The 15,778-nt window shown below is 47.1% G+C and overlaps 1 protein-coding gene across 1 annotated transcript in view; it reads right to left on the bottom strand.

Moving 5' to 3' along the window:
* LOC144729483 (endosome/lysosome-associated apoptosis and autophagy regulator family member 2-like) overlaps positions 1 to 15,202 on the bottom strand; it is a 54,146-nt gene extending 38,944 nt beyond the window's left edge. The window contains exon 1 of the mRNA XM_078609812.1: positions 14,941 to 15,202. Within this exon, the coding sequence (XP_078465938.1) occupies positions 14,941 to 15,021 (81 nt within the window). The 5' untranslated portion in view covers positions 15,022 to 15,202. The remainder of the gene's footprint in view (positions 1 to 14,940) is intronic.
* Positions 15,203 to 15,778: the final 576 nt, after the last annotated feature.

Raw genomic sequence — 15,778 nt, 5'->3', positions numbered from 1 at the left:
GGCTCCGTGATACAGCAAGCGGGCGGCAATCAGAAGGTTGAGTTTAAATCCTGGTTGAGTTTACCCAGCCGATCATCTCTCCGGGGTCAATCAAATTCATACCACTCTGCGGGGAGGTCAACACTGATTGTGTCCTATAGAGAAATCCGCCCCGCCATAGGAATGAGGAATGTCCAACAATGGCTCGGGGCGGTCAGCAAACATCGGCTGAACGCCAATGCCTCATTGCTCATTTGAGCAGAAAATTACCGTCTTATTCCCCATCGATCCAGCGACGTCTCTAGCTCTCACGCACACGCGAGGCCAGGGTGGCGGCGAGTGGGCCCGACACGTGTCGCCACCACGGCTGCACAAGCACTGCAGGGAAAGAGGGCACACCCCCCCCCTCTCGGCCCGTCTCAAGATTAGCGGGGACGCAACCTCTACGCGAAGCCAGCGCGTGCAGCCAAATGTGAAACACAAGGTGGGGAGAGGCTGCGTTGGAACAAGGTGGGGGTGCTCCCCCCCCCCCCTCTCCAAATGGTCATCTTTCGTAAAATAAATTTAAGAATTATCTGACCTCAACAGATCTTAGAAACTCAGCACAGCTGAGCCTGAACGGTACTCCGATGAGCAACCATCATGCACAACAGGTATTATAGGCTAAGGGGGTATATGTTGGAGGCAACATAGGGCAGTGAAATACATCTCTCTCCTGCTTCTTATCGACTCCCACGTGTATGCTTCCCACCTTCAGCCGACACGGAGCGGCACGGTGAAGCGAAGGCTCGACAAACCAGCACGCCACGGCGTGGGGAGGCCCTCATCCAGCAGTGCGGGGTCCACAACAGGGGCTTCTTAATGGACCAGCATCTTTAACACATAAATTCTCCCTTATGCCATCATGACATTTAAATTGGCCGGCTACTTCTCTAAGCGTCTAGTGAAATCTCTCTCTGTTTTATGAAAAGAGGAAATTTCAAAACCGGCCATGAAGCAGAACCCATAGCTCATGTAATGGTCCGGCTGAGCAACAGCGCATTTAACCTCCTTGCAACTGTCAACGTCATCAACCGCAGATGAGTCACGCGAGTTTGCACAGCTAAATGTACCAATCAGTAGGATTAGTTTGGAGGAAAAAGGCTCCGTTGAGATATTTCATCGTCGCTTTCTGCGAAGCATGTAATTATTCGCTCTCCCCGTGACGGGCCACATTGTCTTGGCTCAATTCGCAAACTCACAGTGACATTCATTGTTTACAGGATAATTTGTATTGTATCGTTTCTAACGAAAATTCCCCATTTCTTATCCGTAGATTAGTTTGCTCCATTAGCCTAAATATAACATTAGCATATAACATACAGGATAACTTGCATGGATCTTAAAAAATAAAATCTGGAATGCACAATTTGATCCGTGGACCGTGAGCAACTGTAATCATTGATTATACTGATTGATTATAATTATATTAAATTAATAATAATTGATTATAATCACTCATACTACTATTTGGACGTAAAAATAAGAATGTCTCGCAACAACTCCGAGATTGATCTTGTCATATCTTGGAAGATAAGCGAAATTGGATTTGATTAGCTTATTGGCTGGTGACTAACATCAACAGTGAGGTGCTTAAGATTGAGTTAATAGAAAAATCATACACCTGGAATTCGATTCCTGGCCACAGGTATCATCCGCGGCGAGTGATGTCTGAACTGGTCCTGCCCCTCTCTGTTTCACAATACAAAAATGACCAACCTGAAGTACTATTGGATATCTGTAAAAAAATAGCCTTATAACTCATCGGATTCCTCCAGTACAAATATAGATTCTGAAGTATGGTCAGGCAAAGCACGTCACTTCAAGGAGCATGTCAAGGCCTTCATCCAGAATTGGATTGACTCAGAACAGTAAATATAAAACAAAGTATTTGCTTGCAGCTATTATTGCAGATCCAATGATAGGCATACACAAAGCATCTCAACCACAGGACTATGAGGGCACCCTGGCTGAAAGCCCGCTTCGGGTCAATACAATATACGACCTGCAAATATAAACTGGCCCTTCCTGAATTAATGTCAAATCTTGTGTGGCCATCAATGGAACTGCTTTATGCACACAAAGGGAATTACATATCTCGTTTGTCCTTTCAATGTTTTTAATTATAGGATACGTTTTAAAAGCCAGTGATTTATTGCATATGAATCCCTTAATAAGACAATTAAGAGGCAATCATATTTTCCAGGGCAGGCTCAGATCCCTGAGTCTCAATAATGTTAGATCCTTTATGATTACGTCAGGAAAACACGAACTTGATTTAAAGCACAGGGGAGCTGTAGTGGCGTAAAACATTTTTTTAGGAAAAATCATGCATGTGGATAGATGTTCTTTCCAAAAAGTCTTTGGAAGTATTGCGTGAGAAGTATGGCAGCCAACGGACACCCACTGGCTTCCGTACTGGGTGGATTGTATCGAATGGATGGCCGTATCTTGGCAGGCCATCTTCCAGCAGTGGACTGATCATGGCTGATGATGATGTTCTCAGATCTATCTAATCCTCTATCTGTCTCTCAATGGAATTCCAAATACAGTGCAGCGATACAATTAATGCCGACATCAAATTATCGCAGTGCTCAAACGAGTATTGGAGCAATGCTCATTTGCATCCGTGGACTGGAGGTCATTTTGTAAATACCACATTAGCATGGTGGGGGCCAGTCCATCCATAACATGATTACGCTCGTGCAACACAAACACAACGATGATATTCCAAATGACCTAGGCACGGCAGATGGAATATACAACTGGAGATTACCGCGGACGGGGGAGCAAGCGAGGTTCATGGTAATGCCGAGCAACATGATCGGCATTAGTCGAACGAACCTGGTCATACGTTGATTGTTTTCCACACATTTATTTACCCGCGAGACAATCACTTTCCAGCAAGCTGTACATGTAATCCCCAGAGTCGTGATGGAGGTTCATGATTATAATGCGCTGGGTATGTCCTTTCCACCAATTGCATTAGCAAGGAGTGGCTAAACCATCTGCCCTGTGCATGCTTGCATATCCATGACATACTCAACATGTTAAACGTACTCAACATGGCATTTGTTAGAAAGACGGTATCGACGCCTGCGCTCTTGCTGAATCAACCATTTGGGATGTGTCATTATTTTCATCACAGTTTGTTAAGCAGAGGTTAAAAGGCCTATAATGCAAAGTAAGAGTAAGTAAAGTTAGAGCTGACAAGTTTCTTGAAAAATGTTTATAAAACAACAGGCCTCTGCATGCACACGAAGGTGCCTGTGGCAGACTCCTGCTGTCAAAGCAGCTGTCACAGAAGCAGCCGAAATTTCGCAAGTTTTTTTTTCTCCAGTTTATTAGGTATAGCCCTGTGAGCCATTCGGCCCTTGAATCGGGTGCAACCGCAACAAAACAAAAAACAAAAACATGAACAATAAAACATTTTAAAGTGACTGCGCCAACAGAAAAATCCAGAAAAAAACTGCAAAGTCTTCCAGAAAAAGCACCGTACACCAACGCTGTGCGCAAAAATCACCTTCACAGGCCAAGTGGAATTACCGTTTCTGCTGATACTTCAGAATCAAAATATGTATTTCTACTGGAGGAATCCCATGAGCTATGAAGCTCTTTTCACAGATGTCCAGTCGGGGAGGGTAATAACGTTAGAACAATCAATACTAAAGCACAATAGTGCAAAGTACAAGAAAGGTAAATAAATCACACAAACAAATACAACACTCAACCAACCCTATCCTACCAGGCAAAGCCCACGGAGGAATTCACTTATTTTTCAGAAGCAACCTGGCCACAGATGATAGCAACAAAGTGGCCCATTGTAACGCCGAAATAATCTCAATGCATGTTTCTAAATCTGGAGGGAAAACCCGGAGACCCCGTGGGATCATGACAACATTGCTTACATTTACATTAACTTGGAAAATTGTCTCCCGAAAATTGGTGGCAAATGCCCATCTGCCACCGTATGATCGGGCCATTTGTGTGTGTTTATAAAGGAATATCGTGACTTTACCGAAAAAAAAACTTAAGAGTATGAATCCTTGCAGTGACGAAAGCTTCAAATCTAGAATTAATATCTGGAAAGTTAATTCCTTGGTACAAATATATAAAACAGGGGAAGAGGGTACAACTTTTTTAGGTGTATAAATGTCAAATCAGAAGGCAACTAGAAGAAATGCAAACATGCTACATGCGTTGGCAAACATGAAATTCCCATCAATATCGAGCAGACAAACGACTAAATTACTATTGTCTTCGACATGTTTGTCTGTTTCCCGTCGTACATTTGTGGAAAAAAACGTCAGGATAGTGATGAAGCTGAAACGCAAATCTGGTGATGTTAAATTTGGCAAACAGGAAAGGTGTAACAATATTAAGTTACTTAAAATTACACTCACATTTGTTACTATGGTCACGCTATTTTAAAGAAGATATATAAAATATAAGAAGGCCTGGCTTATGAATGAGCTAAGTTGACGGCACCAGCCGATTCTACTTCTGAAGTCGCTTCACCGAGGCCCCTAAATCCACAGTCGGGGCACCCCTCTTCATTGCCATAAAAATAGTCACGTGTCAAACCAGAATTTGTCATCGTCAAAAGACAGAATTTTCCAAACAGTTAATACCAATTTTGTTGTAATGTGCGTGCTTGTCGTGATTGGGCGGCAGGGTGGCCACGTGGTGACACTCGTGCCTCGCAGCAAGAAGGGCCTGGGTTCGAGTCCTGATTCTGGAGTCTTTCTGCGTGGAGTTTGTATGTTCTCCCCCGGTTCTGTATGGGTTGCCTCCAGGTTCTCCAGTTTCCTCCCATAACTAAACCTCCTCCCCCCATAAAAATGTACCTGGTATTAGCCATACAAATTAATGCTGAAATATGACATGCAATTACTCCACTGGGATTACACACTGCAGCAATGTCGCCCCGTCCTGTGAAAACTTGGCAGGACTCTCCTGAAAACGAATCATGAGACTCAGCGAGGCTTTCGGGAGTAAAATAAAATGTAAATAAAAATACATGTATAAGAGGTGATTGGGCTGATACCATAAACTTGCTCCGCTTGAGAGCACAGTTCCAGCATGTATGGCTGAAACCAGGACCCCTCTACCAAAGTCAGTATTTAAATGCTATTCTCTGACACTGTGTTCTACCATGAACAGGTTTTGTGCGATGTAGCAGTGCTATTCTCGATTCAGACATTCAAATAAAAACATTTTAAACACCTGTATTGTATTTCATTCGAGGGCAGTGCGTCTGAACTCCTGAATGTATGAATATTTTCAACTCGGAACAGCAACCAGACACCTGCCCCAGGTTGTTCATCGGTTATTCAGCTGCGTTTTGGTCAAACGGAACGTTTCTAAATTAAACACCGGAGCAGATATGTGCGTTGAGACTGAAGTGAACGCGTCTCTTCCCTCTACTGTGTTTGGGATGTACCGCGTGTTTGTTCGGCACCATGCCCAACATTACGCTCCATGTGTTGGGGGCTCCTTAAGCAAATGAACAAATCAGTGCCAATGCTTCTTCACGGTATTGTTACTCAGTTCCCAAAGAAGCAAACAGTGCACGCGAGCAAAATATCAGAAATCATCGCCAACGACACACGGCGCAATCCAAAAACATATCGGAGAGCTGATATGCAGCACAACTGTGTAAACATAAACAGGACCCAAGTCAGGGTCTTCCTGCTCGAGCCAGAGTTGGGGGACGCACTCATTCTGTACTGGCTTCTGAGCCAGGAGTGGAAATTCCACATTCGAATGATGGAGATCAAAAGGTGGAGCTGCGTACTTCACGGCCCGTGGCGAGCTGGCCGAGAGCAGTAGCACAGAGGAGGTTTCAGCGATTCGGGGAAACTTCACTTGACCACGAAAATCAACAACATATCAATGTGCTGAGTAATACAAAAGTTTCAAGGGTGTATGTTACCTGCTATGACATATGCATAGCAAACAAGGACATGGGCAATTGCAATGTACCAAAATATTAACCCTGTGCAAATAACCGTGGAGAGGAGCGTGGTTGGAATGCCACTGAAAGAAAAACATATGAATCAGAGAACAATAGAAAATTGCAGGTATCATATTGACTTAAGATAATGAAGGGGGCTTGTGAAAGACAAAGCTTATGTAGCTGATGCAACTATACGTTTTAATCATGGGTATACAGCAGATTAACTGGTTATGATCGTGGACATTTTTTCTCAACATACCCTTCTGTTGAACACTACACAGAGTCATGCCATGGCGAAAGGTGCAACATGGATTTGCTGCCTTGAACCGAGTCCGCTCCCCACTAACAATTTTAGGTGTTTTTCTAAGGATGTGGATTTTTGTTTTATAAATTGTAAAAATCCATTTGTGTCAGACACAGGAGTTGTAACAGTGTGCGCACTGGACTTAGAATCCACAGGTCGCGGTTCAATCCCTCGGTGTGGTAGTTGAAACAATGGAGCAGGTTGCTTGAATCCCTGACCCCTCTGTCCACGCGACAGTAAAAGTCGTCCCACCTCTTCCAAGGTGTCTGGCAGGAGAAGGCCAGGTACCAATTCGAGGAGCTCTTTTGAGAGCTCCTTCTAGCAGTGGACCTTCCACCAACAGTGGCACGAGCAAGAAATTGCAGGGCTGCACCTCTATCTTTTACAGTAACTAAACCATGGGTGACTCGAATTACTAAGATATCCATTTGTGCAATACTGTACAATATAGTTGTATTATTTTGTACTGCTGGATGAAGGCCTCCCAGTCATCACCATCACTCACGGTCTTGAGATACCACCCGTCTAACTCCAGAGCCAGCGCCGATTATGTCTCTCCGTGTCCACGGTGGTCATCTCCCACACGTGTTCCCTCCTTTGTCTTCCACTGGCATAAGTCTCGAGCACTGATCATGAACCCTTCTAGCGACACACGCCTTGTCCAAGTCCACTGTGTGTTCTTCACCGAACAGTGAATCCGATGGCTCTAACTTGCACGTCTTCTCTACTCCACACATCACATTTTCTGTTTCTCAGCGTAATTCTTCACATGCACCTCTCCACGCTACAACACCTGGGACACTTTTCAGCCTTTCTTCCATTCGCTTTGTCAATGTCCACGTTTTCTGGTCCTTGTGTGAGAGCAATCAATGTCAACAAGGTCGCCCTCGCAAGAGGCAGTGCTTCATGCGTCTCAAGGGGTCTATTTCATTTCCTGGTTAAATTAAGGATAAAGTATGGCAATAATAAACACTGATCCTAAACGTATTAATCAGTTTAAATCACCTGCTATTGTTTAATTTCCCCATTTTTTCCAGTGTGCTTCAGTTTCAATGAGATAATAAGCGCCCTTTGGAAAGGACGTTAAGTTGCAGGCAAGATTTAATGTGGCACATATAAAATTGGCCGCCAGTTAGTTTGCATTAATCATTTATGACTTCACGGGCATAAACGCTGCATTCTACACACGCTGCCTGAAGCGGCGTGTGTAGACGAGTCACAATTGGCAACGCCGAGAACTCACCGCAAGCCGCGCGTAAGAACATGACGCAAGCACACGAATGCTGCTTCGCAGGCTCATCGGAGTGGCTGCTGGTTGCGACACGTGGCAGAAGGGAGCTTGCTCAACAGGACACCTGTGTGCCCCCAGAAGGGCTGCGAAGGTGGCAGCACTACATTTATTTAAAGGATCATTTCCATTGCCAATTCCCACTTTACATGCACCGAACCCACACCTTACTTGTTCGGTAAAGCCCAGTGGTAGGGGCTAAATTTACACATTTGTTTAAAGCATACGTTTACATACTGTACTTCTTCATCGTTATCATCAACCACGCTCTAGTCACTGAGCACTACGGTCTCCCCCCGAGCCATCTGCCATCCCTCCCCCATTTCGTGATGTGACAATCCATTTGCACATGAGCCAATCTCATTGCTCCATCTCCGCTGTGGTCTCCTCTCGAGCGTGGTCCATCCTTTTGCTGCCAACGTCATTGCTCTCAACCATCATCCCTTAGGGGCATGGGTCCTTCTAAGCCCACTTACTTTGTTTAACTGTCAATATTGTGTCTAATTTGCCCGTGCCTTCTGATCCACATTCCTCATTCGGCCTCACGGGTGTGTTATAACAAGCATGGATCTTGCTTTGCTTCTTTGTGCATTTTACAGATTTTCTTTTATTTTCTCTGTCGGTGTCTATGCGTAACAGCAGGACATACACACGACTTAATACGTGTTCAGTTTCTATATATAAAAACATTTCCACTACGACCATCCCTCTCGGGCCAACATTATGAATATGTACTGCATTACTTTGATGTAAGTCAACAGTGGACGATCAATGATAAAAAAAACTCGCCCCTGCCATAGGAATGAGGAATTTCCACTGGCAGCTCAAGGCCAGTGTGAGGTGCACTGCGCCATTGCTCTTTCATGAAGATGCTCTGCACCTTACACAGTCAATCTCAGTGATGCCTACCAATGTGACATTGATCGTTGGGTGGTGCTCACCTTTGTCGGGAATCTTGTGCCAGGGTTCTATATTCCACACTCCGATGGCAGCCACGAGCCTCTCCAGTTAAAACCCAGAGCGAACTCTCTTCCGTGTAATGCAACCTCACCAGTTGGGGCACAATTTACTAAGAGGGATGATGATGACAACCTCATGAGCTCAAGAATTCCGCTATATAATTGATATAACAAGTGTACCATGCAATTCTCTACACGAGTACATATGATACATGATATTGACTATTTCGCCTATGACTAAAGCATCCCTAATGCACACACTCTCGTCAGAACTGAAAAGCTAAACAGCGATTGGATGGGTGGCAACCATAAATACAAAACAAATAAAGTGTTATAGGCTGTGGGCCTACGTGGTGGGCAGAAACATCCATTGTGAAGTATGGTCAAATAACGTCCCTGGATACACAAGCCATGAAGGAGGCCTTCATCCAACCATTGATTGGCCTAAGGACTGTGCATGGACCCTGTAAATTCATGACGAAGATAAATGCCTTGATTCCAATTTACGAGCATTGTTGTACAGCTGTTTACTCCAACAAGAACATTATCAGATGAGTGTATCATCATCTTCAATAATGCTTGACAACTGTTTCAGAGCAATGCAAATGTGATACTCTTTTTTTAAATGTGTAGATGGACAACGCTGCCTACGCAGTCCATTAATTTGCTGTTTATTATCACTGCTCCAGTAAGCTGTTATCCTGACTAAAACATGTATTATCATGACTAAAACATGTGTTATCATGACTAAAACATGTATTATGCTGCGATGGATTCACAATACACCATCTCAAACAAAGATCAATTTAGAGATTCGAGTGAATGGATGGATGGCTGAATATCTGTACAATCTAATACCAATGTCTAGCCTCCAAGCCTTCAATTTTAAAATTCTCAACATGCACCCAAAGATATAAGGACATGAGAAAACCCATCGCTGAAAATTGCCTTCTTGATGTGAGAGTGTGTCCTCGTTGGGTGTTTTATGAACTCGCACCGGACGAAAGCACGTACAGAAAGCTCCCAAATTACCATTTATCCTTCATTCTCTGCCACTCACGAATTGCAACAGGAGTGTTGTGCCCATGGAAACACTTGCAGGGCGGTGCACGCAGGACTAGACGGGATTTAGCGTAAACCCCACGACACCGCCGGGTGCAGAGGATGTAGGGCACAGTGACATTGTGCCAGGCGTAGCAGCGGGGTGGTGGTGCAGCAGTGGTGGTGGTGGTGGTGTAGCGGTGGTGGTGGTGTAGCGGTGGTTGTGGTGTAGCGGTGATGGTGGTGTAGCAGTGGTGGTGGTGTAGCGGTGATTGTGGTGTAGCGGTGGTTGTGGTGTAGTGGTGGTTGTGGTGTAGCGGTGATCGTGGTGTAGCAGTGGTGGTGGTATACGCCTCCAATTCATTTATTTGCAGGAGGCAGGGCTTGTGGATTTTTGAGTGCACAACACAGCTGCTATGCTCACAGGTGTCCTGTAGAAAACAATACAGCAAATAAGCTGCTGAACTATCAATAGAACGTGGATCATTTTAGTGTAATCCCATCGTATGTGTGTGATTTCTCTGGGCACTCCAGTGTTCCTCCCACAAGCACACATACAAGTAAACATGTGACCACACATCCCAAGCAGGACATTCCTGAAAATGTCTAGGGACAGCGAAGATTTCTAAGGTGAATACCAGATATTATATTGTTACAGTGGCTGCTCGTTTGTCTTATGAACCTTTGTAGATGATTTTACTCCGTAGGTTTGTGCTTTAAGTTATCCCATATTGTCCAATTGAGTTGATTTCATGAAATGAATTCAGCTTCTGAACAAGCTCACGGCACGAGCATCGACATGTCAAACATCATGCCAACGAGTGCACGCGGAAAACACTGGAGAGCGACTGGAGATGGTTGTGTGATTTGCCCATTTGTGAACGTACAGAATTTTTACAGTAAAATGAAACCTTTGGGCGTCAACAATAGGAAATGGTTTCCCACCCATGGAAATTTCATCCAACAAAGAACAGAAAATAGCTGATGATGACGATACTGAGCAAAATAAGTTGAAACGTGTACAAGCGATGACTCATAACCGCAATTAACTTATACCCAATTAATACTGCTGTGGCATGGAGCAGTGATTAGCTCACTACACATGGGAACCCGGTGGTCCGAGTTTGACTCCTGGCCTTGGTGAACATCAATGATGATGTTGGACATGGCCAGGAGTGACCAACCCACACTGACCAGCGTGGTCAACGATGGTCAAACAACCCACGCGGCCTGCAGAGAGTGCCGACTCTTTCACCCAGCAGTAGCCGTTGGACCAAGGACTGCAATTATATTTTTTATCATTTAATATTTATTTGAATTCACAGTTCTACATTTGATGTGTCTATCAGTCGCTCGGTATCCACCTGGTTGTTTGAAATAGAATGCCAGAACTTTAATCGGATTAAACAAAAAATTGCCAGAAAGCTCCCACCTCTGTGCAATACTAAACTTACAAGCCTCTATGAACTACGGGGTGACCTTTACAATCACGGCCTGGCTTTGATGTTGACAACACAACACTTAAATAGCCAGTGATATCGTTTAGTTTAGCAGTTCACAGCTACCTTGCAGTCCTGTATTTTGCAGTGCAATCGTTTTAGGCATAAAAATACATGTACTGTATATAGTAGGAGCTAAAATATATAGATATACAATTCCATGTAAGGTTTACAAATGTGGAAAGTTATACTGGGTGTTTTGGTTTTTCTTAGCGCAAATTCAACATAGATCAAACTCGTGTAGACAATCTGACATAAACTCGTACTTTATCAATACGTATGAGTGCCAACCATAATGTAAGATGTGTACGGTACAATACAGTCTATAAAACAATACAGTCTATAAAAAATACAGTCTATTAGACAATGCAGTATATAAAACCCAATCAGAAGTGATATTGAAGCCAAGTGTCTTCCCACTCAATTGAGCGTCGTGGCAGCAGTGCCAAGCCACATGACATTGCCATGGTCGAGGCCAGGTGGAGATATACTCCAACCAGAAAATAAAATGTCTTTTTGTTGATCCACTGCTGGATTGTTTGACCAACTTCAACCACGCTGGTCAGTGCGAGTTGGTGAAGTGGAGAAGTCCAGGACCAACTCACCGCTAATGTTGGCCACGGCCTGGAATCGAACTGCGGCCTCTGGGGTTCTTGGCGTAGTAACCGAATCGCTGCGCCACCGCTCCCCAAAACAAGAACATCTCTCACGTGAATGCTCGCAGTGCCAAACATTGGCGCCTCGTTTGAAGCAGGACACAGTGAACCACTCGGCCACAGAGACAGCAGAGATAGCCCGGCGTGCACACCCAGGTGGAGAAGGTGTGGGGGGCTTCACGGCGTGCTCCTGCTTGGACACGTGGACACGGCGAGGCACGGCGTGCCGGCGTTAAGCCAGTGGGTGTGACTCTCCCTACAAACTGGCTCCAGTCCCGTGTGCCATTTAATACACAGCCACGGGCCATCATTATTATCTCCTGCTGTTTGTGCATTGTCATTTAAGCACAGGTTACTCACTGACGATGTATTGATCACTGGAGATGGCAAAGACTGTGTGTTTCTGCCACGTACGCAGGGAAACACCGTGCAACAACACGCAGTAGTGCATTTTAGTATTGAATGGCAATAGAGTAAATGTAGTAAACCCCAACTTAGGCCAGTGTATGGTAACTCTGCAATCGAAATGTAATGCGCCGCCTTGCTCGTCTCGGTGGCTACGTGGGCACGCTGTGACCGAGCACTTATGAGGTGCGAGGGATGGTGGAGCTCACACATTCGTGAAGCTCCCTCGCCGTGGTTGTCTGGGATGGCAGCACAGCCAGGTAACAATTACATTTATCACATATCGTGTTGCCCTCTTCTCGCGGGCGAGTTGTCTCTGAGTATTCCGGTTTCTTCCCACGTGGGCAACACACCCACACGCTCGGGTCTTGGAGTTTGTCCAACATCCAGCTACAGGATCGCAGAGCGTGGGCATTCGTTAGCGCCGGCTGTGTCTGCCTTCCCGCACCTCGGATTACCAAATCCCAAACGATGATGTATCCACTGCTGGATGAAGGCTTCCCCAAGCCTCGTGCGCACTGTCACCTCGAGCTGCCTGCCAGGCCGTCGCTTTCCATCGTCATCATCACGGTCTCTTTTGGGAAAGGTTTCTCTACCATTCGACTGCGTAACAGTATCACGATCATCACCCTTGCCGTTAGGCGTTCAACAGCACGACCAAACATGGCCAAGAGTTTGATAATGTGCACAAATTACAAACATATACACGATATAATACATACCTGCCACCCCCTTATCAGTGCTGCCTTGCCTTATAACAGACCAAGTCAGACCGTCATGGGGGCACCGCGTGCCCCCTGATACATCTCAACACACATGCTACAAAGTCCCATCGAGGGAGCAACACAAACACATTGACAAATTGTGTTTGCTCGGAACGAAACGCCTGTACGCCGCATGGGCCTGAGAACTCGATTTCCCTGCACAAGAATACGGCTAAACCGTATGGGTTGACAGGTATCGATAGTAGTGATACCTTTACACATTTGCATATCGCTGCTACGGATTTCCATACATTCGTATGCAAACCACCTACCTCCACACACACACGCAGCTGATAATACTACACAGTACTGCTGCAACGTGTAACAATCAACAGGTGTGCTTATATGTACACATCAAATACAGTCTTCATATATAAACACACAGAGTACGTACTCGCCAAATAAGTGCCGACAGTCGACACAGCGGTAGTCTGCGACGTGCAGGACCAGCACACGACTCACACGTGACGTCGTCTTGCTGCACCCCCCTCTACCCCTGCACCCCCTCTACCCCTGCACCCCCTCTACCCCTGCACCCCCTCTACCCCTGCACCCCCTCTACCCCTGCACCCCCTCTACCCCTGCACCCCCTCTACCCCTGCACCCCCTCTACCCCTGCACCCCCCTCTACCCCTGCACCCCCTCTACCCCTGCACCCCCTCTACCCCTGCACCCCCCTCTACCCCTGCACCCCCTCTACTCCTGCACCACCTCTACCCCTGCACCCCCTCTACCCCTGCACCACCTCTACCCCTGCACCCCCCTCTACCTCTGCACCCCCCTCTACCCCTGCACCCCCTCTACCCCTGCACCCCCTCTACCCCTGCACCCCCTCTACCCCCCTCTACCCCTGCACCCCCTCTACCCCCTCTACCCCTGCACCCCCCTCTACCCCTGCACCCCCCTATACCCCTGCATCCCCTCTACCCCCCTCTACTCCTGCACCCCCTCTACCTCTGCACCCCCCTCTACCCCTGCACCCCCCTCTACCCCTGCACCCCCCTCTACCCCTGAACCCCCCTCTACCCCTGCACCCCCCTCTACCCCTGCACCCCCCTCTACCCCTGCACCCCCCTCTACCCCTGCACCCCCCTCTACCCCTGCACCCCCCTCTACCCCTGCACCCCCTCTACCCCTGCACCCCCTCTACCCCTGCACCCCCTCTACCCCTGCACCCCCCTCTACCCCTGCACCCCCTCTACCCCTGCACCCCCTCTACCCCTGCACCCCCTCTACCCCTGCTATGTGCACATCGCCACGGACTGTGTCGGGGTCGTGCCAAGTGGAGCTACAAACACCGCACTGATATTCTAATATATGAAACCCTCAATACGGCAACTTTCCATTGATTACGTGATGCATTGCCATTCGAGACGGGCGATTTGTGTGTGTAATCATCACGTGTGCGCGTGGTGTCCATGCGTAGGACAGACGCCGAAACGTCGCAAGACGACATCGACGCAGTCAGTGCAGCAGCAGCAGCAGCTGCACACCGTGATGGTGACTTACTATCACTATCGCCATCACAGCGTGATAGTGATGGTGAGTCACCATCACCATCATACCACCATCGCCTGCCGGCAGCAGGGACTGCCTTGCCATATGGTAGCGGGCAGTGCACAGCCGTGTGTACGAGTGGACCCACACACCCACAGTGACACCTACCTTCACACACAGACACCTACCTCCACACACACACACACACACCTACCTCTACCTCCAAACACACACACACCTACCTCTACCTCCAAACACACACACACCTACCTCCACCTCCAAACACACACACACCTACCTCCACACACACACACACCTACCTCCACACACACCTACCTACACACACACACACACCTACCTCCACACACACACACACCTACCTCCACACACACACACCTACCTCTACACACACACACACACACCTACCTCTACCTCCAAACACACACACACCTACCTCCACACACACACAGACACCTACCTCCACACACACACAGACACCTACCTCCACACACACACAGACACCTACCTCCACACACACACAGACACCTACCTCCACACACATGCGCTGGCATTGGACTTGCACAGTCACCAGCAGCAGCAGCAGCCACAACCAGCACCACCGGCCAGCCATACTGTCTTCTCAAGCAGGCGAATCTAAATAGAATTGTCTTCAGTCTAAACAATAAACAACAACAACAACAACAAAACCCCCACCCTCCCAAAGGCTAAACAAAAGAAGACACGCCAACCAGCTGCGCTGGCGGTGCGCGTGTGTGTGCAGTTGCGAGATGCTGTGTGGGATGCTCGGTTGGGCGCTCACGCCTAAGAGCGGCTCGCGCTGGGACCCGCCCACTCCCCGTGACGTCACCACCACCACACCCCGCCCACCCGCCCGCCAGCACGGAGTTGATTGACAGGATGAGATTCTGTATTGAGACTGCAGCAACAGCTGCAGGAGGAGGAGGAATCCGGTGAGATATGAAGCTCTTTTTCACAGATGTCCAACGAGGGGCGGCTCAGAAGGGTGCAAGAACAAACAAAATAAGAACACGAGTGCAGAGTATAGCAAAGGTAAACATCACAATGGACGAAGGCTAGAAAATACACAATAGGGTTTTTTTTCCAGAAAAATAGGATTTTTTTGCAAATATAAAGTTTCAATTACACAGTATGTTCAAGAACAAAACACAATGTACCCCTTTCCTGAAAATAAATGAGATTCAGAGAGGCATCCGTGTGGAGAGGGGATCAGCGTCAGGGCTGGAAATGTGAAGAAATTACTGGGGGAAGGAAATCAGAAACCTCCTCCCCCTCCACCTCTCCCCTCCACCTCTCCCCTCCACCTCCACCTCTCCCCTCCACCTCCTCCTCCACCTTCCTCCTCCACC

This window comes from Lampetra planeri, chromosome 32 (assembly GCF_965212315.1).
Source record: "Lampetra planeri chromosome 32, kcLamPlan1.2.h2, whole genome shotgun sequence".
Lineage (NCBI taxonomy): Eukaryota > Metazoa > Chordata > Hyperoartia > Petromyzontiformes > Petromyzontidae > Lampetra > Lampetra planeri.
Note: the sequence above shows the minus strand (reverse complement) of the source record. Positions and strands in the feature narration are given on the sequence as shown.